The sequence below is a fragment of the Mus musculus genome, chromosome 14 (assembly GCF_000001635.26).
Source record: "Mus musculus strain C57BL/6J chromosome 14, GRCm38.p6 C57BL/6J".
Taxonomy (NCBI): Eukaryota; Metazoa; Chordata; class Mammalia; order Rodentia; family Muridae; genus Mus; species Mus musculus.
The window spans coordinates 70,643,502-70,670,049 of NC_000080.6; the positions used below are offsets into that span (position 1 = coordinate 70,643,502).

The window sequence follows — 26,548 nt, forward strand, 5'->3', positions numbered from 1 at the left end:
GGGCCTTTAGAGCTCCGCCCTCTCTTCCGCAGACTCAAAATGCCCCTGCAGGGGACCTAGGAGTGAATTTGGAGGAGCTGTTTGAGAAGGTGGGAATTGCAGGGGAAGTCTAGGGGTTTGGAATCAAATTTAAAGAAAGCTAGGACTGGCTGGGGACACAGCTCACTTGGTAGAAGGCTGGCCTAGCATTTGTGAACTTTTGGATCCTATCCCTAGCACTGCTAAAACCAAGTGTGGTTGCACACCTGTAATCCCAGAACTTCAGAGGTTAAAAGCAGCCAGGGGATCAATTCAAGAGCCAATTCATCCTTGGTTACTTAGTGAGTCTGAGACAAGCCTGAGATGCGAAACAGACAGATAGACAGACAAACTAACAAGCCAGGCATGGGGGTGCACACCTTTAATACTAGCACTTGGGAGGCAGAGGCAGGTGGATTTCTGAGTTCCTCGCCAGCCTGGTCTACAGAGTGAGTTCCAGGAGAGCCAGGGCTACACAGAAAAACCCTGCCTCGAGAAAAAAAAAAACAAAAAAACAAAAAAACAAAAACCAAAAGCCAAAACAAGTCAAAACTAGAAGGTAAGTGATAACCCATGGCTAACAGCAAGTGACTGTGGTGGCTGGGCCATGGGGCCAGTGCCCAGGAGAGCAAGGAGCTGCACCCCAGTTTGGTGGTCTCAGAGGCAGCTTCAGCCTGCTCACTTCTCAGCCCTGCTGGGCACACCTCTACCCCCTACCAGACCACCGGTTCCATCTTCCACATTCTTGCCACCATTTGCGGTTCACCGTGGTCTCTGCCTCTTCGGGGAAACTTGCCCTTTCCATCAGACTCGTGGACCCCATTCCCATATCCCCTACTGGCTCCCAGGCACCCCAACTCTGTTCAATCTGAGGCGTCAGGCAGCTAGCAGGTAAGAGGGCTCAGGTGCATGGAGGAGACAGCTAAAGACTGGAATTCAATGGTGATGGTGTCATCTGGAAGCAGAAGACCGGCATGGCACATCAACATCTTGTGTTCTGGAGGCTCATTCACCAGGAGGCAGTGGAGGTTGCTCAAGACTCCTGAGTCTGAGCACCTGGTTCCTGTCACTGGGGACAGGGCCCATTGTCACTCACTGGCTAGCCCTCAGAGCAGCCCAAGTCTCCATGGTAACAGTTGCCAGCAGTAAAATTTGGTCTTGAGGCTCAGCCAGGATCTGGTACCAGGGAGATACCGGGGATAGCAAGGGTAGCCTGCTGTGTGTGTGAGCTACCCCTGACTTCTCATCCCTTGTTATTTGGCATGTTCAGTCCTGGCTTTTAGGCTTGCTCTCTTATGTCCTGGGGGAGGCAGCATGGAGAGCTGGGGATAGAGACTGGGTTCTGGATCTTATCCCCATCCCTTGCTAAGTGACATGAAAAGTTGGTTTTCTGACTCCAGGTTCTCTTTTAGAAAAAGGAGCCAGGCTGTGGTGGCACATGTCTTTAATCCCAGCACTCCAGAGACAGAAGTAGGCAGATCTCTGAGTTTGAGGCCAGCCTGGTCTAAGGAGTGAGTTTGAAATGGCTATGGTGTCAGTTGAGACAAGGACTCATCCTGCAAAGAGGGGAAAGGGGGAGGGGACAATGACCCTCTGTGTGGTTTAGCCTCAGTTTACCTAAACTTTGCTGCCAACTTTCTCCCCTGATGGGGTGAGCTGGGGAGGGAGAGTTTATTAACATTTATGGAGAGCTCTTAGAGATGCTAAGAAGAGAGAGAAGTGGCTACTGAAATTCTAGTTAATCCCCACCATTGAGTACCAACTTCAAGCCCACCCCCCCCTCACCCCCGTTGGGGCTGTCTCACACCTGTGCCCAACAGCCTAGCTACTGCAAACAGTGCTACCAGCCTCAGCCTAGCCGTCCTTTTCCTGCAAACACAGGCGGGTTAGGGCAAAGGGTACCCCTAGCAGCGTAGACTGACATGTGACTCACTGGAAATTTGTGCATCCATGCAGGCAGTCAGTCTCATGGACGGATCTGGGGTATTTGTTAAGTGCTCCTATACGTTGAGCCTTGCCTGGGGATGGATGCAGGAGGGAAGATGTCTATGTCTGTACCTGACCATGAATAGGCTTTCCTCACTGAGGACTGCACTCTCTAGTCCCTGCCCTCACTCAGCTCACAAGACTGACTGCAAACTGGCAGGAAATTCTCCATCTGCAGAGTGGTCAAAAGCAAAGGCTCCAATGCCAGACTCTCTGGCTCCCCCTTCTGCTCCATGTCGTTGGTGCAGACTGTTAACTTCTGTGCTGCTCTCTTTTAAGAAATGAAGCTAACCTAACCTTAGAGTATAATCGTGGTATAAGCAGCAGTCTGGGGACAGCATGTATTTTCTGGGCTTGTAGCTACTGCTGCCATGACAGCCATCCTCCTGGGTGGACACCCAGATGTACCCTGACCCAGAGTAGATGCACTCACAGGAAAGGTCTTTCTAGCTTCCCCCCATCCTCCATGTCAGCTGCCTGTTCCCCAGGGCCTTTTCAGATTTTTTGTTTTTTGGTTTTTTTTCGAGTCAGGGTTTCTCTGTGTAGCCCTGGCTGTCCTGGAACTCACTCTGTAGACAAGGCTGGCCTCGTCAAACTCAGAAATTTGCCTGCTTCTGCCTCCCAAGTGCTGGGATTAAAGGCGTGTGCCACCACATTCGGCCCCAGTTTTTTTTTTTTTGTTTTTTTGTTTTTTAAAGATTTTATAATATAAGTACACTGTTTCTGTCTTCAGACACACCAGAAGAGGGTATCAGATCCCATTACAGATGGTTGTGAGCCACCATGTGGTTGCTGGGGATGGAACTCAGGACCTCTGGAAGAGCAGTCAGTGCTCTTAACTGCTGAGCCATCTCTCCAGCCCCCTCTTCAGGTCTCTTAACACCCTGGTGTTCTTCCTCCAAAGCATTTGCCGGGAATGAAATCAGGGTGCTGGCTTTGTGTTACCACCAGGCTATCCAGGTGACTTCAGTGGGCATGGAGGCAGGTTATCTTGGCTCTTTCTATACAACTGTGACTGATACCAGTGGACCAGGCTGGATGAGCATCATCTGCACCAAGGGCCAAGGAACTGACCAGGAATCAGCTTGTTTATAACCCCCCGGGGCTCATACACGGGGCTTACCAGCAGGTCTTTGCTCGCTTGTTTCTGGCCTAGCCTACAGGGATGCTGCCTTCAATGTCAGGCAGGAGCCTCCTAGCTCCGGTCCCTCCAGGAGCACAGGCCTTTGCCCTAGGATTTACTGTGTGTCCTACTCAAATCAGGTATGAAACCATGCCCACTCCCCAGTGAACAGGTTCCAAAGGTCCCTCAGCATTCTGAGGAGGCCAGGTAGCCAGAGCCATGCAGTGGTCATCCACTGTTTTCCAGCTGTCACTGCCTGTGTCCTGTTAAGTGTCATATGGTCCTTCATCTCATAACTGTAATGGCAGCGTATGCTGCGCTTCCCGCCCCCACACACTCTCCCCTCACCCCTACTCCTGTCCCTGTCCCATATACCCTTGACATTGGCCTGATAAGAACAGGGAAATGGAAGGATCTGACCCAGGTTGGGTTCTAGAGCTCTGCACTTGTAAACCTCAACCTTGCCTGCCTCAAAGAAAAATAGCCTCCTCAGCCCCAGCTCACTGAAACCGTGGCTGAGGCTAGCCCACTAGGCCTTCCCTCAATCCTGGGGTGGAAACCTAGGAAAAGCAACATGGGGCTGGTTTCTTGCTCGTGGTTGCCCTCTGCTGGGCACATGAGCTATCGCAGCAGCGAGGAGACCCATCCAGGGAGGGGGAGGCAGAGGGAGGTTCTGATCATGCAAATTTTATTGTGGCCCTAGGCGAGCTTGCTGGGGGCTCTTCACCAAGAGCCTCCGGAAACTGGAGGGCTGGGTTACAGGGTTACAGCCACACCACCTTATTACATTCAGACTAGGGTGGTGGGGCTGGACACCTGCACCAGAGCACAGCTGCTGGACATCCTGCCTTGGACGCAGAAGATGCTAAGATGAGGTCATTTCTTGGTCACTGGCTTCTTTGCTCTGGGTGTAGATTTCTCCTGTGCAGATAAGAGACTGAAGAGTCTACCAACCCTCCTTGGCCAGGCAGCCTTCCCCAGGGCCAGCCCCAATTTCTTATTGCTCACCTTCTTCCAGGGACTCTTGTCCTGAGGGCTGGGCCTGGAAAGGAATAGGGACAGAGTGGGCAAGAGAGTGCAGCTTCATGCCTTAGCTTCCCGGGACTGGCTATCTCACAGGAAGAGCTTTTGCTGTTTCAACTGGGCCTGGTGCGCAGGCCTGAAATCCCAGTTACTAGGGAGGTTGAAGCAGGAGAATAACCAGTCTATGACCTGCCAGGGCTATACAGTAGTTCGAGGCCAGCCTGGGCAACTTACTGATAACCCTGTTTCTCAAAATCAAACAAAACCACCAACCAAACCAAGCAAACAAAGTCTGGGGCTGCAGCTCAAGTGGTACCCTGTTTGCTAACATGCCAGAAGCCTCGGGTTCGGTGCTGAGTGCTAGTGCGGTGGGGATTTAACTGCATGAATTACCTCACTACTGTTTCATCCTCTTCTTTTTCCACCTTCTTTTTCTGGGAACAAAAACCAAGTGTTATTTGGAAAGCTAATCCAAGACCCCAAGCCAGAACACTGAGTGCTGGGCAGTCCCAGTTGAGAGGTGCAGAGCTCCCGTGGTGGAGGTCTTGGCTTGTCCCAGGTGCCCAACACGGGAGGCCCAGCTCGGGTACCTCATTCTTTCCCCCCACCTTTGCTATGCTCATCTGCTTCTGGGGAGCCACCCTTTTGACTTGTTTGACAGGTATCTCCTCTAGCGATATATCTGCATCCTCATCTTCATCCTCTTCCTCCTCCTCTTCCTCCTCTTCCTCGTCATCTTCCCAGGTCAGGTCCGAAGTCTCTGGAATGGGTAGGCAGGAGTGGCGCACGGTGGGGAAAACCAGAGCATCTGACCTCAAGGCTCAACACCCACCTCCCAATCCAGGCCTCTTGTGGCTCTGACTTTATTCCCAGGCAAGCGCTGGGTTGAGAGGGTTCACCTTCTGCAGTAGGACATATCTGTTCTCTCCCTCCCTGAAAAGTAGAGGCCAGGGTGAAGCAAGGGGCAGGAGAGTTCCCCAGATGTTGGGTGAAGGAGGGCAGGCAGGAGATGGCTGTGTATTTAGAATTGGCTGGGCCAAGGCTGAAGGTGGATGAGCAGGGAAGGAGAGCTAGATGGGACTACAGGGTGGCTTGGCCCTCAAAGGTTGATGTACTGGAAACTTGGTTCCTAGTGTGCCATGCTGAGGTAGTGGAACCTGTTCAGAGGCAAGGTCTAATGTGAGGAGGATCTTTTCTGTGTTTTGAGACAGATTTGTGTGTGTGTGTGTGTGTGTGTGTGTGTGTGTGTGTGTGTAGCCATGGCTGTCCTGGAACTCATTCTGTAGACCAGGCTTGGTCTCTAACTCAGATTCACCTGCCTCTGCCTCCCTAAGTACTGGGACTAAAGGTGTGGAGCACCACCTGCCAGGCTGGGAAGTGGCTTTTAAAGGTGTCAAAGGTAAGTTGCTGTGGCCCGTGTTGTCACTATAGCTTCATGATTACTAGTAGCCATTCTTTGAAATACACCCAAATACTAGTTAGAATAAGAGCTTCCCTCTTGGGTGGAGGGTCTTGAGAATACAGCCCAGGCTCTCTTTGAGCTGAGAGCACAAGCCTGTGCCTCCAGGCTCAGCTCCAGAGTCCTTTGGAAGACCCTGTTTACCCTACAGTATTTTCTGAAGCTGAAACAAGGACCACCTCACTCATGATAAAGGTGAGGCCTGAGGCCCACACAGGGCATGGGAAGGGCTAGAAGAGCTGGGACGACAGCCCTTGGCACAGCCGTTTAGTTCAGGCCACTGGCAATCATTTACTTTGGAGGGTCTGTACAGAAAGTCAAGAATCTCTTGAGGCCTCAGGTACTTAGGCTACAACTTACCATAACATTCCAGGCCACTGAGGAACACAGGTCCTGAGCCAGTCCTGAGCCGAAAAGTTACTGGAGGAGAAAGCTCTATACCTGACACAGTGACCTGCAATGGGAAGAAGACATCAGGGCAACATAGAAGACACAGGTAACTCAGACTGGTCCCCTGGTGGGTGCTGGTCATACAATGCTGCAAAATTCCAGCATTGAGGAACCAGAGGCAGGAGGACTGTAAATTCTAGCTATTCTGGGTGACACAAGAGACACACTGGCTCAAAACAAAACAAAAACTCCAAACACATAAGCAAATGTCCCCCTTCTCCATGTGAGCACAGTGAATAAGTCGATTTTCTGCTTCTCACTATTAAGAATGGAGGGAGTCAGCCGGGTGTGGTGGTGCACGCCTTTAATCCCAGCACTCGGGAGGCAGAGGCAGGCGGATTTCTGATTTCGAGGCCAGCCTGGTCTACAGAGCGAGTTCCAAGACAGCCAGGGATATACAGAGAAACCGTGTCGCGAAAAAAACAAAAAACAAACAAACAAACAAAAACCCAAACCAACCAACCAAACAAAAAGAACTGAGGGAGTCAGTGGGGTGCACACTGGTATCCCAGCATTTGGAAAGAGGCAGAGTCAAGAGGATCACTGTAGCTATGAGACTGGCATAGGTTACATAGATTGTCTCAAAGAACAAGAACTAAATAAAACAAGAAACAAGCAATGGCAAGAAAGGAAAGAAAGGTGGTGGCATGGCTGAGTGCAGAAAGGCTTGCTGAGCAGGCCTGGTGGCCAGAGTCCAGTCCTAACCTCACAGAAGATGAGGAGATAAACTTCTCCAAGGAAGCGGTTTCCTGAATACCACATGCTGTGGCATGCATGTTCACAACCCTCCACCAACCCCAGGAATCCTTAGGTAAAGAAAGATGGCAACATGTTAAAGAGAATTCAGTTTGGATGATCAAGGAACCTAAAAGGCTCAAATGGTTTTCTCTCAACATAACGGTATGTTAACAGGATTGAGGAGAAAGAATCTGATCTGAGATCAGGTGAGTCAAAAAAATATTTGAGGAGCCGGGAGCGGTGGCGCACGCCTTTAATCCCAGCACTTGGGAGGCAGAGGCAGGCGGATTTCGGAGTTCGAGGCCAGCCTGGTCTACAGAGTGAGTTCCAGGACAGCCAGGGCTACACAGAGAAACCCTGTCTCGAAAAACCAAACCAAACAAAAAACCCATTTGAGGGGCTGAAAAGAAGGGTCAGCTATTAAGAGCGCTGGCTGCTCTTCCAGAGGAGCCAAGTGTGAATCCTAGCATCCACAGGGTGTTTCGAAAACATCTTTTCAAAAAAATTCCACTTTCAAGGCCTTTTTCTGGGCTCTGTAGGGACTAGGCGTGAATGTGCTTTGCAGAACATAGGCAGGCAAAACACACATGTAAAATAAAAGTAGAGCACTTGATAAAATGTAACTCCTATTCAGGAATAAAAATAAAAACTTGAAAGCACAGCGGTACCAGATGGGAGCTTCATGAGCCTGGTGAGGCCTGTCTGTCAAGCACTTCCGGGGGAGCCATCTTACATCAGGGAAGAGGAAAAAATGCCAAACGTTCAGGTCACACTTACCCAATTACACTTCCCAATTACTCAGGGGTTTTTGGCTTTACAATGTTGCAAGAGCTAAACTCATTTAGGAGAGCCACACACCTGAATTCTGAGTTTTGATCTTTTCCTGGGCCAGTGATACGTGATAAAAACCTTGCATATTCCTGGCCATGTCAGTGAGCACCCTGATGCTCTGACACTGTGCCCTGGTTTCTCTCAGGGAGACAGTGCTGTCTCCACAGCATGTCATGGTGCTAAACGAGGGGGCTCCAGGGGACAAGCAGAGTAAATAATTTTCCAATTAGGATATTTTCAACTCACAAGTTCATTTTGGAGTCACGGAGTATTTGTATTATACCAAAAGCCCTAGCCATGGGGCAATGCAGGGAGATTATAGAAAAAGGAAAAGGGTCTGTGTTGTGGCATGTGCCTAGTCATTCCAGCACCAGGAAAGGGGAGGCAGGGAGATAACTTTGAGGCTCTTCTGTGATTCAATATGAGACCCCATGCCATTCAAACAAGGGCAAGCTAAATGGTTCAGCAGGTATAAGCACTTGCTGCGTAGGCTTGGCAACCTGAGTTCAATTCCTGGAACTCACAACAGGAGAGACCTAAGTCCTGGGTTGTCCTCTGAACTCCACATGTACTGTGGTACACGTGCCTAAACTGCCTCTCTCTCCCTCGCTCTCTTTCACACATGATGAATTTTAAAAAGCTCCAAGTTACAAACCTGCCATTATTCACACACACAGTGGTTAACTACCCAGAGCGAGATACTGGAAGGATGACATTCCAGACTCAAAGCCCAATCATAAGCCACAGAGAATGTCTTGGTGCCTCATAGTGAAGAGCTTAAACAGGACAGACACTGTTGGAGAGGATATTTGGCTTGCTCTTGGCACAGGCTCTGGAAAGCAGGAACTGGGATGGTTTCCCCAGTCACCTTTATAGCATGGCTAGAAGCCCGAGCGCGGGGCATGAAGGCATTCACACTTGTGTCCAGGCCCATCTGAGGGTGAAGTTAGGGCGGTGACGGCTCCCCTGGGCCTGCTGGGAGAGAAAACTCACCATGGGCAGGACGGAGGCCTTCAGCGTAGCAATAGTGATTGGTGGTTTTCTGCCTTCCTGGGAGAGGACTTCCACACGGTTCACCTCCTCTTTGGCTTTCTCCCCCAGGCAGATCTGAGAAGGGTGATGGGAAGAAGCTGTTAGCTGTTGAGGCTGGAGGACTCACTCCTGTTCCAGCCTTCTCCTCCTTCTTGGGAGACACCCACCGTGCTGAGCAAGAGTTTACAGCTGTCCTTCTTCTCGCCTTGGCCTCTAAAGGTGCAAGTCTGCTTTTCCTGATTGAGTTCACTACCTGCACAGCGAAGACAGCCGTATGGGGCTGGGAGGCTCATGAGTTCCTCCCCGTTCTAGAGGCACAGCTCACCAGCAAACCCACTCCACTTTTCCTGGGGACAGCCTTAGCCCTTACCCCAGAGCATGTTTTTTGCTGTGGTTTCGGTCACGCTGCTGGTGCTGTGGCGACTCATGTCGATTTACAGGGCGGCTTGGTGGAGGTGTTGTGGGGAAAGATTATGTCTGTGGTGAGGCAAGGTCCTGGGTCCTTGCTTGGAGCTCAGCTGTTATCACTGTGTTCTGAGTAATGCAAAGGCTAGCCATAAGGAAAGCTACCTTGAGTCCTGGGAATGTTGGCTATAGCCAACAGCCATTAAAAACTAGAAGCCAAGTTTCCCGCTTCCCCCCTCCCTGCAACTGATCAGAGCATCCCAGACCCGAGACAGACACACTCAACACCACAGTGCAAGGAATGGTGGTTTGTCTAGCCCAAGTTTGGAAGCTAGCTGAGAGATTACATGACTGCCCCTGTGGCCCTCCCAGAACCCCAGTGTGGAGAGAGAGAGGGGACCAGGATGTGTGCCCAGTTGGATCCGAGTCCTATGTACCCCCTGCTCAAGCTTACTGCGCTGCCAGTCATGGGTTCCACCTCTACTGCAGGTCCTCAATATGGCTTCAGGGCTCCATCTAAGGGTCAGCTTCCCACAGCAGGCTGTTAAGAAGCCTGGGAAAGAGGAGGGGGTGGGGAGGTGTGCAATCCCCTCCTACTCTAGAAGCACCTGGCCCTCTGTTAAAACTTGATTTCTGAGCATCACCTCTGCTGTTTCCCATTGAACAGGTCAAGGCAGGGCCCAGAGAATTTGCATTTCCAACCAGCTTTCAGGTGAAGCTGCTGGTACTGGCCCAGAAAGAAGCCCCTATGTGAGAACCACTGTTCCCAGCCAGTGGGGACTTCCTGGGCTTACCAAGAGAAAGGCTATCTTTGCTACTCAACTTAGAGATGCTTTGCCATCTGTCAGGAAGCATCAGCAATGTTGTTCATTGTACATTTCTCCCTACAGTGTATGGAAATGGTACTCATTGCTCTCAACGGTTGGCATTGCCGGTGTTCTTAAATTTAACCATTCTAGTGGCTGTACCTCGTTTTGTTTTTATTTGCCTCAGAGCAAATGTTCGACTACTGGACCCCATCTTCAGCCTGTTGGTATTTTGTTGTAGCTTTTAAACCTGACTTTCCTTGATGATAAGGGATGGTGAATGGTAAAGGGATTATTGGTAATGTGCAAACTGGTATTTTCAAAATGTCTGGAGCCGGGCATGGTGGCGCACGCCTGTAATCCCAGCACTTTGGAGGCAGAGGCAGGCGGATTTCTGAGTTCGAGGCCAGCCTGGTCTACAGAGTGAGTTCCAGGTCAGCCAGGACTGCACAGAGAAACACTGTCTCGAAAAAACCAATAAATAAATAAATAAGCCTGTTCAGTTATTAAAATTGAATTATTTGAGATTATTTTTATTGAGATTATTTTCTGTAGATGTTCTTTATATATACTGGGTATTTGCTTTGTGTTAAATATATGTATTTCAAAGATTTTTTTCACTACAAATTATGTCTTGTCTCCTTCTTTCCTTCCTTCCTTCCTTCCTTCTTTCCCTCCCTCCCTCCTTCTTTCCTTTCCTTTCCTTTCCTTTCCTTTCCTTTCCTTTCCTTTCCTTTCCTTTCCTTTCCTTTCCTTTCCTTTCCTTTCCTCTTTCCTTTCCTTTCCTTTCCTTTCCTTTCCTTTCCTTTCCTTTCCTTTCCTTTCCTTTCCTTTCCTTTCCTTTCCTTCTTTCCTTTCCTTTCCTTTCCTTTCCTTCCTTCCTTCCTTCCTTCCTTCCTTCCTTTCCAAAACAAGGTCTGGGTATGTAGCAAGGTCTGGGTATGTAGCAAGGCTGTTTTTGAACTCAAAAGATTCTTTTACCTCTCCCTCCCCAGTGTTGGAATTATAGGTGTGACCCTCCACCTCCTCACCTGACTCTGATTTTAACTTTGATTCTTAGGTATATGATTCTTAGGTGTATGATAGATTTTGAATGACCTTTTCTAGGATGATGCTGTGATGGCTAAAGAAACTCCCTTTTATGCCAGGCATCCGTTCTGACACCCACTGGTCATTTGTCTTTGACTCTGATATCTGGAAGATAACTTTCCCGTAACCCAGATGTAGTCACCCTTTACACAGGCGAGTCCAGCTGTGCCATCTACTTGTTATGATATGACTGCCTTTTGGCCTCTGTAACTTGCTTATGCAGACATTCAAGGACTATTTTAAGGTTGCCTTGGGTACCTAATCTTGGCAGACAGAATAGCTCTTGGCTTGCTTGTGCAGATATTCAAGGTCTGGTGGCCTTTGCCTTTTAAAACCCTTCCCTTACTCCCTTCACATAGCAATCTCCTTTGGGTCAGGGATTGTTGACCTGCTAGAGCTTCAATAGATTTAACTAATTACAATCTGGACTGAGTGTGGTTTTTTTCCCCAGGGGTCATGAACTCCACAACAGTGTCACATATTGTAAAGACTGGCATTGAACTTGTGAGCATTTGTCTCCGCCTCCTGAGTATCTGGGACTCCAGGCATATGCTACTACATTCTTTTGAGTCCATTCTTATTTATACAGTAGGAAAGGTTCACTGCTAATCCCTCCCCTCCTGCTTTCCCCAAATGCAAGTCCCCCAACACCAATCCTGTAAAAGACCATCCTTTCCTGTACACTGACCGAGGCATCTTTGTTGTCTATTGATCCTGTCGGTCAGGCTTTCTGGACTGGTTCCTTTTCATAGGTCTGCATTTCTGCCCTCAAGCTAGAGGCACCCTAGTTTGATAGTAGATCATCGGATCAGGCAGCATGAATGCTTGAGCTGATCTTTTTATTTTAAACAAATATTTTAAGGCTGAGGGTGTAGTTTAGTGGTAGAGCACTTGGCTTTTATGCGAAAGGCCCTGGCTTCCACCCTGAGCACCAAAAGAAAAGGCTGTAGTGGCTGGAAAGATGGCTCATCAGTGGAGGTGTTCCCAGCACCAACAGGATAGCTTAACTCTCTGTACCTTCAGTTCCAGGAGATCTGATGCCTTCTTCTGACCTTGCAGGCAAATTATGTGGTGCATACACGTATGTATAGGTAAAACGTTCATACACATAAAATAAATATAAAAAAAATCAGAAAGAAGACTTGTAGCTATCTCCGATTTTTCCATTTTCACATATACAATTGATATATTAGTTTCCACAAAAAGTCCTTTGAATCCCTACTTCTCCCTACCCCAAGACAGGGCTTCTCTGTGTAGCCCTGGCTGTTCTGTAGTCTAGGTTGGCCTCCAACTCAGAGATCCACCTGCCACTGTCTCCTGAATGCTGGGATCAAAGATGTGTGCCACTATTCCCTGGCTCCCTTTCAAATTTCTGTTGGAGAGATCTATAAATAAATCAAAGTGTTTTAATGGCGCTGGATGAAGTGGCACCACCTTTAATCCCACACTCAGAGGCAGAGGCAGGCCTGATCTGCATTGGAAAAGTCCAGGACACCAGAGCTACATAGTGAGAAACTGACTCAAAAAAATGCCGTTATGAAACCCATCTCTATGTACAATGAATATACTCCAATAAAAATTTAAAGTACAAAAAAATTCAATAAAATTTGAAAATTTTCAGATTTTATTGAATATAGCGATCAATGTCAGGGGCTGGATATGTAATTTCATGGTAATGTGCTTTCTTAGCACGTATGTTCTGTCTCTATAACAACACCAAACCACCAAAGAATGCAGTGTGAAGATAATCAACCTCACAGTGTTTTGTGTCATGAGCAGGTTACAGTCTAGATTTCCTTGACATTATTCTATAGATTTCAGCAGAGATCTATAATTACTCATGTGTATTTCATGTTCTTGGATGCCATAAAAATAGTATATATTTTAAATTTTAATCTAATTGTTTTTAGTACATACAAATAATCTTCATCTGCCCCCCCCCCCCCATTGGTATAGCACAAACATAGGCAAATCTAGGGTCTTGGGCATGTTAAACATGTTATGGCTGGCTTTTCTCTGGTTGCTGATGTGGAGGGGACACAGAGAAGAGGAACAAAGGACAAACTTCTGCACATTTATATGAAGTACCATGATGAAACTCATTGTATAACTTGAAAATTAAAAACTTGAGAACAATTTAATATATTGATGTTATAATAGATATTATCTTCTGCGGTTTTGCTTAATTCAACTTAGTAGTTTCAGTGGATTTTTTTTTTTTTTGTACTCTAAATCATGACATCTGAGAATAAAGACAAGATTTCCCCTTTCCTTTGAGACCCATGTGCTTTTTCTTTCTGAGCTGCATACACTTGGCTAGGACATTTTGGTAAAACATCCACTCTCTTTCTGAAAGAGTATCTCACTATGTAGCTCTGGTTGGCCTGGAACTAGCTATGTAGATCAGGATGGCTCTGAACTCAAAGAGAGTTCCTTCTGCTCCCTGAGTGCTTGGTTTAAAGGTGTGTACTAAAGCCTGGCCTGCCTGCCTCCTCCCCTTCTCCCTCTCTTCTGCCCAAGACAGTCTTCTGATAGAGAACACAGAATGGCCTTGAACCTTGAGCCCTCCTGCCTCAGCCTTCCAAGTGATAGGACTGCAGGTCTGTGCTACCACAGATAGCCCTTTGCTCTCTTTAAATGGGAAAAAGTCCATTTTAATGTTCTCATGTGTTGTTGGGATTATACTGGGCACCAAGTACAAGGCCCTGAGTTGGTTTTCTCCAATACTAGTGCTCACAAAAAGTTTTGCTGAGTTATTATTTGGGATGTATAAACAGGTAGATCTCAATGAGTTTAAGGCCAGCCTGGTCTCCAGAGCAAGTTCTAGGACAACTAAGATTACAAAGAGAAAGCCTGTTTTGAAAAAACAAAATACCAAACCCCAAACCAACCAAACAAAAAACCCAACCACCACCACCACCACCACCACCACCACCACCACCACCACCACCACCAAGAAACCCTAAGTTGGCCTTGAACTTACTATGTAGCTGAGAATGACCTTGGACTTCTAATTTTCTGTGTTGGGCTTGGTGTGCTAGGAACTGAATCCAGGGCTTCCTGTGTGCTAGGCAGGCACTCTGCCAACAGAGCAATATCACTAGCATAATATCTTTTTTTTTTGAAGTTTAGTGAGTTTAAAATTTCATTATATATATTTTTTATATATCTACTGAGATGATTTCTAATTTTTCCTTAGTTCATGCAGTGTTACAGTTATGCTTTTTATAGAAAATTATGTGTAGGGCTGGAGAGATGGCTCAGTGGTTAAGAGCACTGACTGCTCTTCCAAAGGTCCTGAGTTCAGATCCCAGCAACCACATGGTGGCTCACATCCATCTGTAATGGGATCTGATGCCCTCTTCTGGAGTGTCTGAAGACAGCTACATTGTACTTACATATAATAAAACAAATACAACTTTAAAAAAAGAGAAAATTATGTGTATAGGTGTTTTGTCTGCATGGCATGGCTGAGCACTTCAGTGGCTAGTGCCCACGGAGGCCAGAAGAGGTAGTTAGATCATGTGGAACTGGAGTTACAGATAGTTGTAAGCAACCATGTGGGTGCTGGGAATTGAACTCAGTGCTCTCTGGAAGAGCAGCAAGTTCTTAACTGCTGAACCATCACTATAGCCATATTCTTTTGAAAATTAAATCAACATTGCATTCTAGATTCAGCCACTTAATCATGATGTATCATTCCTTTTTATATACTGATTCAGACATACATTTTGGTAAGAATGCATCTAAATTCATAAGAGATAATAGTCTAGAAGCCTTAAGTTCGAAAAATATTTTACGTATATGGGTGTTTTCTAAGTCTGTGCCTAATGTATATTGCCTCTGGCTCGAGGAGGCCAGAAAAAGGTGTTGAATCCCCTGGAACTAGAGTGACAGAACCATTGTGAGCCAACATGTGGGCCCTAAGGATGGAATGTAGGGTCTCTACAAGAGCAGCCAGAGCTTTCAACTGCAAATTACCTCTCCAGCTCACTAAATGTTATTTTATTCCTTTATGTCTTTGGCTTTTTATTTGAGGCTTAGTGAGATGATGACTTCCTCTTCTGAGTTTCTGTGTGATTGGTATTCATTTTGCAGAAATGTTTTGATATCTTCAAGGATAGGACCTTCTCTCAGGGTCAGCCTGTGTCCTATCTTCTTTACAACCCACACCCTAGTCTTGCCCAGAGCTTTCTCTTTCCCAATCAGGTGTCACTCTGTTCTGGAACTAGGGAATCACAGGAAAATCGTTTGAATTCAGCTGATCACAAAGTTTTGAGTCCACCTCTCAACATTCCTCAAATTCCTTTCTCACAGCCCTAGCCTTGGGTCACGTGTCCCATCCGTTAAGCTCAGTTAAGAAAGGCTTGCTCGGCAGGCTGCTTTGCTAAGGAGTCTTTGGAGGTTTAGAAACCGGATTTTAGGATCAAAGCCCAACCTTGCAGGCCCGTTCTTTACTGATACAAAGAGGGCTGCATTCGCCCTCTAGTCATATTATTTCTGCTATTCCTCACAAGATGTCTCGCGCCTTTTTGTCATGACTCCTTGGTCTGATGAGGGCTTCCCTGGGAGCTGTCCACTGCAGAGCTCCCCTTTGCGTCTGAGACTTCCTCCACGGGTTCAGCACTTCAACTTTGGGACAGGGACAGCCGCTGTGAATTTCGGTGTAAGGACCTGATGCAAATAAACTCGGATTTCTGCAAGAGCAGGGCCCAGGGGAGATATACCCGGAGTAGGTTAGCACCTCGGTTACAGCCGGAAACAACCGGGCACATGAGTCCTTACTGCGCGTGCGTGGAACAAAGGCGGGATCTGGTCTGGGGACTCTGCGCAGCCCAGATGCAACCTAGGTGCGGCGTCTCCTTCCGACGCAAGGGCCGCGCAGGATCACTTCCGGGGCCGCGCAGACGCAGGCTTTGATTTCAGCCGCTGCGCTTGGTGTCAGCTGCGGTGGGTCCGGCTGGGATCTCTGCAGGAAACTTCACTCACTCCAGTACCTCTTTCCACCCTCTGCTTGTCTTCTGCAAACGCATCTGCGGCCATAAATCCCATCCTTGTCATCCATCCGGACGTGACCTGATCCTTTGGTGCTGACTTGGAAGGAGCAGAGTTTGGTTGCTGGGACAGATAAGGGACAAGATTGCGATTACCTCAAATAAACGAGCAGGTCTTAAAACGAGACATGGGGACAGCAGGGGTGGGAAGATTTGGGTTTGCAGATAAGCACAGAGTATAGCGCGTATACACTGACAAAAGCGCGTTTTGCAGATGTAAAAGGAATGTGGAAGGGTGTGGCCGCCGAGCCCGCTGTGGCAACTGCCTAGCTGAGTGGGAGGGTTCTGCTTGTGGTGTTTATAGCTTGTCAATAGTTTGTAACGCGATATTCTTTGTGACGTGTGCTCAGACTGGATGTAAGAGGTGGCTAATCAGATGAAGAAATGGCCAGCTGTACTCTTAAAATTGTTTTCATTTCCACACCTGGATGTTTTAATACCAACTACTCTTGAGAGCCGAGAGGCTTACATTTTCTGACTTTGGGCTATATTCTCCACACTTTTTACTACTTGTGGGGAATACGTATTGTGTAAGTGGCCCTTCTGAGCGTTCGGGGGAGAGGGCAGTCATATTATCCAGCCTTGGTTTTTTTGTTTCCTTACTTCTGGGATAACAGGTGTACACCACCAAGTACAACTCCTCTGAGCTTTTTCATAAGATCATGTCTATCATTCATTCAAAAATTTCTCTAAAAAAAATTACGTATATATGTGTACTTGAATACAGGGCCAGAGAGGTTGTTGGATCCCATGGAACTAAAGTCACAGGCAGTTGTGAGCTGCCTGATTTGGGTGCTAGGAGCTTACACTGATCTTTTCCAAGAGCAGCAAGTGCTTTTGGCCTGGCTCTACCATCACCTTCCTTCCTTCCTTTTGTCCCAAGACTGGATTTCAGTTCATTTGTGGTGTTTCTCCACCAGCCTTCTAAGTGCTGCTATCATAGGTCTGAGCCACTGCATCCAGCTCTTGACGTTTTTATGCTGTGGCCTTGTTTTCCGGACCTTGATCCAGATGTTTGTGGCTGGCATAATTTGTGGCTTAGGAGTGCTCAGGTTGCACTCCTTTGCAACTCTGTGATGAGATGGGTTTGGTTACTAAGTGTTTCTGTGTGCTGAATGCTTTTATGAAGTCTTCAATTAAAAGTATAAGTGCACCAAGAGGTGGTTGTGCATGCCTTTAATTCCTACACTCTGGGAGGTGGAAGGCAGGAGGATCTCTGAGTTTGAGGCCAGCCTAATCTACAGTTAGTTCCAGGACAGCCAATGCTACAGAGAGAAGCCCTGACTCCAAAAACAACACACACACACAAAGTATATAATGCGGTGTATACAGCTTTTATTATACTGTTTGTTCACCGATCCTGGGGAATGGGATTGCTGAGGATTAAAATCAGGGCTTGTACATGCTGAATAAGCACTCTTCCACTGGGCTACAACCTGCCCTGTTCACATTTAAAGTCAGTGTTTACTATTAATGGGTTCTGCACAGAAGAGTTGAACCAAGTGTTTTGATTCCCTGGGTTCCTTTTCTGTAGCTATCAAAAAGGCCCAGCCCATAGATGCCAAGTGTCATGAATGAACAGATGACAAGGGTACAGGGAACCATGAACTGCTAAGGAAAGTCATTTTCAAACTCGATTCTACCCTTCATTCTGATGATCTCAGCCCCATTGTCCGGTAGCAGCTTCCTTTAATGGAAATTGTTTCTCAGGTATACCAAAGTGGCTGACCAGCCAGCATGTAGAGTTTGGAAAACACTCAAGTGTCATCAACTTAGAAGATAGCTGAAAGGAAGAGCCCCCCCCTCCCCCACAATACCGCACCGAGCTAATAGATGGTTCACTGTAGTTGGGGCTACACATTTTAGTTCTTTCAAATTTGTTTTCCTAAGTGTGGCAAGGATTTTACAGTTAAGCCAACTGTTCTTCCTCTCCATTTTTGCGTTGCTGTTTGACACATTAGTGGTTACCATGTAGGTTTGTCGATCTTGTCAGTTCTGGTTTGGACAGAACTGGCTGCTGAGTGCTGTTTTGGCTATCTAGGTTAATCCATGTTCTAGGACCATGGCTATTCTGGAAATGGCCTATGTGCTTAGAAGAAATTGATTACAGGATCCTGGAGCATTACTCTCCAGGAGAGAGTAATTAGAGTAAGCCTATGCTCTGGAGAAAGAGAATACATCCTGTCACTTTCCATTAGAAAATTGAGGTACCTGCCTCAAGTCATTACTTTTTAAAATTTCAAAGCCTAGCTAGGCATGGTGGCACATGCCTATGATATCAGTACTTAGGAGGGGAGGCGAGCCAAAATTCAAGGCTAACCTTGGTTACATTAAATTTGAATCTAACCTTGCCTACATAAGAACACATATCAAAACAGAACTTAGCCAGGAGGTGGTTGGTGGTGCACACCTTTAGTCCCAGCACTTGGGAAGCAGAGGCAGGCATATCTCTTGAGTTTGAGGCCAGCCTGGTCTATATAGTTCCAGGACAGTCAGAGCTGTCACACAGAGAAGTCTTAGTCTTGAAAAACCAGCAAAATAAAACCAAAAACAGAATATAAAAATCTAACATTTCAACTCTGAGTAAAATCCCATCTTTGGTTTGCACTGTAGTAGGAAAATATTAGCTTTATTTGGGTTAAGCTAATAAATACATAGTACACAATAAAATTTAATAAACATCAGTAAGGGAATTTAGGGTTCAGTGTAGCTTATTCCAGATATCACTGTGTAGATGAAACACTTGTGTCCAGGAACAGCACAGATAACCACAACATACACCTTTCCATGACATCTGAGAAAAGAGGAAGGTATAGGATTTCCGGCAACCTACAGATTGGAAAAAAATTCATCCCTAACCCCACATCTGATAGAGCGCTAATATCCAAAATATATAAAGAACTCAAGAAGCTAACCTCCAAAAAAAAACCAAACAACCCAATAGAAAAAAATGGGGTATACAACTAAACAGAGAATTCATAACAGAGGAATCTCAAATGACTGAGAAGCACTTGAATGTTCAGAGTCCTTACTGATCAGGGAAATACAAATCAAAATGACCCTGAGATACCACCTTATACCGACCAGATTAGCTAAGGTCAAAAACTAAGGTGACATCACATGTTGGCAAGAATGTAGAGAAAGAGGAGCACTCCTCCATTGCTGGTGGGATTGCAAAATGGTACAACCACTCTGGAAGTCAATCTGGAGGTTCCTCAGAAAATTGGAAATAGATCTACCTGAAGACCCAGCTATACTACTCTTGGGCATGTACTCGACCATGGTGGCCTTATTTGTGATAGCCAGAAGCTGGGAACAACCTAGATGTCCCACAACGGAAGAATGAATACAGATAATGTGGTTCATTTACACAATGGAATGCTATTCAGCTATCAAGGACGAAGACATCATGAGTTTTGCAGGCAAATGGATGGAACTAGAAAATATCACCAAGAGTGAGGCATCTCAGACCCAAAAGGACATGCATAACAGGAGTCTATATATAGCACAGCTGCCCTCTGAGATGCTCTACCAGCAGCTGACTGAGACAGAAGCAGATACTTACACCTGACCAATGGTCTGAAGAGCCCATGGGAGGGCCAGTAGTCTCAACAAACCTGGAACCCCTCCCCAGTGAGATCTGACATTGAGCCACTAACCAGGCAGCATACACTAGCTGGTCCAAGTCCCCTGACACATATACAGGAGAGGACTGCCTGGTCTGGTCTCAATGAGAGAAGATGCACCTAATACTTGAGGCCCCAGGGAATGGGAAGGCCTGGTGGAGTATAGGGGTGTGTGGGGACATCCTTTCAGAGGGGTGGGGGGAGGAATGGGATGAGGAATTGTGGGAGGGCAGAAAGGGAGGGAGATAATGACTGGACTATAAAAAAAATAACAAAATAAAAAGGTAAAAAGAAAAATAACTGAATTTCGTATTAGGTTAAATTTTATGAAATTAGTAATGTGTGTTTGGGGTGGGGTCCCATGTAGTCCAGAATGGCTTTGTTGTGTAGCCAAGGTATATATTGAACTAATCCTGTTTTCATTTCCCAAATCCTAAAAACCTTCCCTTCTCTCTCTCCCCATCCATGGTTTCTTTGTAGTCCTACCTGACCTCAAACTTCAATTTGCCAATCTTTGCTTCCCAATTGCTGGGGCTAAAGGCATGCACTACTATGTCAGGGCAAACCTTTGTCAGCGGAGTCTTACACAGCTTGGGGCCGTGGAAGATCTCAAGCTTAAGCACTGTGCCGTGACTGACCAAAGGTACTATCATCCCTAGTGTCTCTTCCGTAGGAGAGAGGGAAGGACACTGGGGTTTTGTTGACCAGCTGTTACTTCAAGGTTTTTCTAGTGTTTGTGAGACAGCTTCCTAGTCCCTTTGTCTTATTTACTTCAGAATTAGTATCCCAGGTTCTCCTGAGCATGTGCCAGGATGGTTTTTCTAGGACTCCTAAGAAGGAATTCAGGATTGGCTCTTGGGCCCTTGCAGGTAAGATACCCACAACTGCCCTATATTGTTCCTGCTTTTCAATGGTCTTAGCCATGGGCTCCCTCGTAATCAAAGCACTGTGCAGTACAGGGCCATAAATCACAGAAACTAGTCTTCATTATTTGCTTCATTTGGCCTATACATTCTATTCCAGGGGAAAACATTTGCCACTGACCTTGTCAAGGCCTAATAAATGAAGCCCAGCCTGTATCAGAGAGGCAGGTGTAAGGACTAACCCAATGGGCCTTTCTTCAGCTACTGCTTATATGTAGGTCGCCACTTTATTACCTGGAAAGAGGTAGACTGTCTTCATTTTGACAACTCTGGAGAACATTATGCTATAAGTATGTGAGCTGAACCAGTCAGAAGAGCTGAGGCAGACACAGTCTGCGTTAGTTTTACAAGACACAGGGACTTCTGCACCTACTGGCTTAAAAAAAAAAAAAGCATGTTTGTCTAAATATCTCCATGTGTTGACAGTGAGACACATCCCTGAACACACTACACGTGACTGCTGAAACCAGGTCAGTAGAAACCATCGAAGTTTATTGGCGGTCACAATGCTTACACTGTATGCAGCAAACACCCTTACAAGTCTATCCGCAACCTGATCACGCAAGAAAAGATTCACCACACAGTCGCCAGAGGAGAAGGAAAATTAATAAGCTTGTTTGTGAGGATTGAGGAAAATAAAAATAAAACCTAATTGGTAATGTCCCATGGGTAAGAGCTGTACTAGAGATGTATATAACTAGCAGCAGTTGTGGGAAAGTACAAGGCAAAGAGTTTTCTCCATCCAATGTTCCTCTGTAGGTTCACTTTTCTTTTTTAATATTCAAAACATTTATTATGGTTTTTATTTTATAAAAATGTATATTTTTCAAGGGAGAATGTTAAATACTTCATGCTAGGTAGACCTTGTTATTGAGAGCCCTCCCCTGTAGTAACTTCCTCCAGTTCATACATTCATGAGTGCAGGGTACACACATAAATATCCACACACATCCACACACACTGCCTCAAAGGCTGGGGAAGACAAAAGTTATGGCCACACATATTAGGCCTCTGGTGGACTCATGCAAATTGCTCAACAAGAGAGCAAATGGCTCAATTCTCTGTCGTCTCCCTATAGAGACCAAGAATCCTAAAACATAAATCCGACTTTTAATAGCAAGAGGCATCTTTCTGAGGATGAGGGTTAAGTAAAATGGGAGAAAGGATGGAGATAAGAACACCAGAGACTTTAGCTGGAGTTATCTGTCACTGCAGGAGGCTGGGGGGCCCAGGGCAGCATCCATGGATGGGGAGGGTGGTGCTCCCGCATGGCTCAGAGTTCCTAATAACAAGGTTAATACAGCATCAGGAACGCATCAGTGGGGGTGGGGAGGGAAAGGGCAGTAAGAAAAAATATACATTTGGAGTTTTTTCCTTTTTTGCCTCTCTACACTGTGTCACTAAATATATCTCTGCACTTTCACACATCCTTGTCCAATAAAGCTTCAGGCCACCACAATGCACATTTTCTTCACTCGCCATACATCACCCCTCACGTCAGCATTGGTGCACTAGACTCTGTAAAAAGTTTTCAGTCACACTTTTGTTTTTAAACTTGAGTCAATATAAACCTTGTTGAAAACGTTATGAAAAAATGTACATGTTTATACAAGGCAGGCTGCGGCAGGGCGCCGGGCTCTCCCTGCACGGTGACCCCAGGAGCGGCCGGAGGCTCAGATGCCTGTGCGTCTGTCTCCTCCCACCACCCCTTCCCACCCCAGTCCCCCAGGAACCAGCAGTGCCCTGTCCCTCAGTGAGTGCACGCACACCCCGTACTTCCCCGTACTTTCTGGGGAAATAGCTGGTTGACTTTTGCCATTTCCCCCATACCCCTGGAGGAAGGAGCCGGGATCAGCCAGGCTCTCTCCCTTGCAACTGTTCACCCTCTGGACCAGACCAAAGGGACGCTGCTCTGCAAGGTAGAGTCCGAGAGTTGTCAGCTCATCATGTCATTGCTATTCACTCCATAAGTGGAATTCTTCATTGAGTCGTTGACCTCTCGACGGAATGCTGACAGGTTCTGGGTGAACCTGCAGAAAGGATGCATGTGGGTTGGGGGAGGAGGTAGAAAGGAAAGGTCTTTTCCTAAGCAGAGAAATGGCTACTGGGAAGCAGAATACAGCAAATCGTGCCTCATCGGCTAACCGTAGTCTCAGAACTATTAGGGAAAGGTGGTCTTATTTACACCTCTACTTTTTCCTGGAAACTTCATGGCAGACCAGAGATGGTCAAACTTGAATCTGGGAGGGCCATCTTGGGCTTGTGGCAGCAACACAGATATATTAACTGCTTGACAAGAGATGGGAATTAACCTTAGAAAGTAAAGGCAGAAATGACATGAGGTTGTTACAGTCCTCAGAGTTGAAAGACTAAGGACGTAGAGCCGTGTTGTTCAATATGGAAGCTGCTAACTATAAACGGCTAGGGAGCACTTGCCTATGGCCAGTGAGAGCTGAATCAAATAATATTTAAATTCAGTTCTCCATTCACACTCAAATCACTTTTATTTTAAAACACTTTCACTAAAATTATACAATTCAGATAAACCAGATAGTTAATTTTTGATGTCTGGTACAACCAGGGTACAGAATCCTGTATCAACTCTAAGTTTATGAAATATAATTCAGGTTAGGTGTTTCTGACAAACACTTAGCATCTCAGTTTAGGTCATTAGGTGTAACACAGAAATGCTTCTGAAGACTTACCTTACATTCTCAATAATATAGAGAGTTTACATTCTCAATTTTAAGACATCATACACCAAAATAACTGTGGATGTTTCGGGTTACCACTAAAACGTTCATGAAGAAATCTAAATTACACATGTAGCTTGCCTCTCTACTAGACAGCACTGCTTTATGCACCTCACATCTGGTCAATAGAGATGCATATGGAACTGTGCTTGCTTCAATGGTTTGAAAAATAATAGCACTTCTTGGCAAGACCCAGACACTTACCTGTCTCTGTTTTTCGTCAGAAGATTCCGTTCAATGCCTTCCATCAAATTTTCAAAACACAGATGCATGGCCTGCTGTTTCTCTGGTGGTTGGCTATTGACGATGCTGTTTCTTAGGTCAGAAAAATACTGTGGGCCAAGGAACAAGACAAAGTGAAAGAAGGCAGATGAATGTTCCCCGAAGAAGGCAGTATCTACCACAATTCAATTTATACTTTAAAAATCCAAGCACTTAAAAGATGTTTTCATATTATTTAAAAACAGAAACTTGTAATTTGTAAGGCGGCTTGTTAACGATTACTGTGCCTCCCGTCCCCTGCTGACCACGGCACAGTCACCACACTATTTGTTTTTAGGCAGGGTGTCTCAAATGGCTCAGGATGTCTTGGAACTCATGATTCTGAACTTGTGGATCCACCTTCCTTCCTGCACTTCCCAAGTGCTGGATCTGTAAGCACCTGCCCCTAGACCTGGCATCAGATGTCCTGTCAGGGGCATCTCAAGACTTGTCCTGGCATCAGATGTCCTGTCAGGGGCATCTCAAGACTTGTCCTGGCATCAAAAGTCCTGTCAGGGGCATCTCAAGGCTTGAGACAGAGATAGACCTAGAGCTTGGGTCTTAGGTGCTTTGGAGTCTAGGAACATTGCTCCCTTTTAAAGGATTTATCTCACTATCTTTTCCATTAACTGGTTGTGTTGTGGACTTTTTGCTGTTATTGTTTTCTATAGGGTCTCTCTTGTGTAGCTCACTGGCCTCAAACTAACTGTGTAACTGTGGATGATCTTAATCTTTTGATTTTCTTGCCTTCACCTCCCAAATCCTGGGATTATATGCATGGGCCACTAAATCTGACTGTGTATAGACAGTGTACTTCCACAGGAAGTAGGAACAGCATATATTTAGTCAATGCCTTCCCCCTATCTGATTGCCAAGTGGTGGTAGGAGTTTCACAGAGCCTGGAAATCATAGCCTTTGGCTTGCCTACCTTTCCTTTTTGTTTTAATAAGCTTTCCTTATTATTTTTCTTTATGTGTTTGGGTCTAAGTGCCCTCAAATGACAGAGACGTGTTAGACTCCTTGGAAATGGGAGTTAGAGATGGTTGAGTGCTATCTGATGTGGGAGTTGGGATTTAAACTTTGGTCTCTCTGGAAGAATAGCTAACAGATTTAATCCCTGAGCCATCTCTTCAGACCTCTTTTCTTTCTGAACAAGAGTCTCACTACCTGGCTGTCCTGGAACTAGCTATTTAGACCAGGCTGCTGAGTGCTGGGATTAAAGGTATACACCTCCAAACCTATCTACAGGTACACACGCTCTCTTGAGGAGGAGTTGTAGTCGAGAGATGGTTCAGCATTTAAGAGCACTGGCTGTTCTTTTAGACGACCTCCATTTAGTTCTCAGCACCCATAGGGCAGCTCACAACCACTTGTAATTCTAGTTCCAGGGGAATATATGTCTTCTTCTGGCTTCCAAGAGTACCAGGTACCATGTGGTGCACATACACACACGTGGACAAAACACCCAGACATTAAAAAATATTATAATTTAAAAAAAAAAAAAGCTTAAATTCAGGCTCAGGCTGTGAGGGTTGGCTTTAAGTACCTGCGCACCAAAGCCTCTTGCGGGTCCTTGCTTACCTTTTCATTAAGCAGTATTAAGCCAAGCAGGGGTCGAGACATAGACCACTGATTCCTACAATCTTCAAAGATAATGATGTTCAGCACCGTGGACAGCATCTACAAGCAAGAAGGCAGAGTGATCTGCTTTGGCTACCTGAGAGGACAGGCTCCAAACAGGCCTTTTCTGTGTAAGTTAACCAGAAACATTGTGAAGCTTCATTTTAGTCTTTTGTTTTAAGGAAAATTTTTATGGTAAAATTTTATTTACAGGTGGTCTTTCCCTGTTTATTTGTCAGTGCTGAGGACTGAGCCCAGGGCCTTTGCACATCCAGCAAGGACTGTCACATCCTCAGCTCTGTGCTGTACTCTGGTTTCTACTTTGCAAAAAAGGAGCACAAGCCAGCCCTAAGAAAACTAGACATGGTTAACTCCTACTCCATTTCCCTGCAGTGAGAGAGGAATGCAGTGGTCATGGAAGGAAGAGTGCTCCTGAGATAGGATGAAGGTGTGGGGTTGTGACACTTCATTTCAGATGTTTTTCAGATCTAGAAAATTAAAAATCCACTGCCTTTTTAAGGACATCTGCACAGTGAGATGTGAGTCATTTGGCCTTTCCTCTCTCGGAGACGCTCAACCACTGTGGGACACACCACCATTATAGACCTCAGACCTTACCTGCTGGATCATAGCTGGATGCTGCTGCATGATATGCAGAAAGCAGTCACTCTCCCGGTTCAGGGGTGTTGTCCTTTTCTTGGTGCTCCGTGACAGCTGTTTGAAGAGATACGTCACAATATGGTCTAGGCAGGAACAGCAGCCCGTGCATACCATGGTGTCTGGAAAAGACGTAGAAGAACAGGAGTGCTGAGCTGATTGGGCGAATAGATAATAATGGCTGCAACCCCACAAAGGTACTCAGCCTGGGACCTCAGCCAAGATCACTACTGAGGATACACAGGGCCTGATTTTAAAATGGAGCTTAATATATAATATAAATATTACATTATTGGCTTAATGTATTTTGTTTCATTAAAAAAGTTCCCATTCAACAAGTGCTTTATTTGTGCCAAATATTTTGCTAAATCCTTTCCAATTTTGTCTCTAATATATGCTCTTGAGAATTCTAGGAGGTAAGTGTGGCCTCTGGCAACAGAGACACCAGCTTGGAGAAGCCATAAGACTCATGTAAAATCACACTGCTAGAAATACACAGAGCCTGACGTCGGAGCCTGAGTTACTGGTAGAGGAGGACACTGCCAAAGACAATTTTATCAGCCTGAGACCACCACAGCCATGTGTGCTTTTCCCAAGGCACACACACAGCAGTACATGCTGACTAGGGAAGGCTATTAGGCTAAGTGAAGAATACTTGAACACATACATCATTTCCCTTGGTGTTAGACTGTCC

The 26,548-nt window shown here is 46.1% G+C and overlaps 2 protein-coding genes and 1 long non-coding RNA gene across 9 annotated transcripts in view; 1 reads left to right on the top strand and 2 right to left on the bottom strand.

Moving 5' to 3' along the window:
• Positions 1 to 3,794: 3,794 nt before the first annotated feature.
• Positions 3,795 to 18,301, bottom strand: Npm2 (nucleophosmin/nucleoplasmin 2). Of its 3 annotated transcripts, none has more exons than XM_006519146.4 (9): positions 15,705 to 18,301; positions 9,031 to 9,194; positions 8,828 to 8,913; positions 8,622 to 8,735; positions 5,970 to 6,063; positions 4,759 to 4,910; positions 4,544 to 4,584; positions 4,136 to 4,169; positions 3,795 to 4,048 (listed from the first exon to the last, which is right to left on the bottom strand). In XM_006519146.4, exons 2-9 carry the CDS (start codon positions 9,086 to 9,088, stop codon positions 4,004 to 4,006), a joined length of 624 nt encoding a protein of 207 aa, XP_006519209.1. In that variant the 5' UTR covers positions 9,089 to 9,194; positions 15,705 to 18,301; the 3' UTR covers positions 3,795 to 4,003. The 3 variants fall into 3 exon arrangements, with proteins under 3 accessions (XP_006519209.1, XP_006519208.1, NP_851990.2); XM_006519145.4 differs by having other exon boundaries at positions 15,475 to 18,301; NM_181345.3 differs by lacking the exon at positions 15,705 to 18,301 and adding an exon at positions 9,520 to 9,583 and having other exon boundaries at positions 3,801 to 4,048.
• Gm52133 lies at positions 6,025 to 10,028 on the top strand. Its single transcript, XR_003951181.1, has 2 exons — positions 6,025 to 6,105; positions 8,730 to 10,028. It is a non-coding gene; the product is annotated as a predicted gene, 52133 (long non-coding RNA).
• A 323-nt stretch (positions 18,302 to 18,624) lies between the features above and the next one.
• The window catches only part of Xpo7 (exportin 7), a 108,739-nt gene continuing 100,815 nt past the window's right edge, over positions 18,625 to 26,548 (bottom strand). For 3 of the 5 annotated variants that reach the window (XM_030247914.1, XM_006519359.4, XM_011245132.3), the window contains 4 exons: positions 25,816 to 25,976; positions 25,159 to 25,257; positions 23,521 to 23,648; positions 21,035 to 22,593 (listed from right to left, as the gene is read on the bottom strand). In XM_030247914.1, coding sequence (XP_030103774.1) covers positions 22,500 to 22,593; positions 23,521 to 23,648; positions 25,159 to 25,257; positions 25,816 to 25,976 — 482 coding nt within the window. In that variant the 3' untranslated portion in view covers positions 21,035 to 22,499. Of the gene's footprint in view, positions 22,594 to 23,520; positions 23,649 to 25,158; positions 25,258 to 25,815; positions 25,977 to 26,548 lie in introns of all 5 variants that reach the window. The other 2 variants (NM_023045.3, NM_001359888.1) reach the window with 1 other exon arrangement.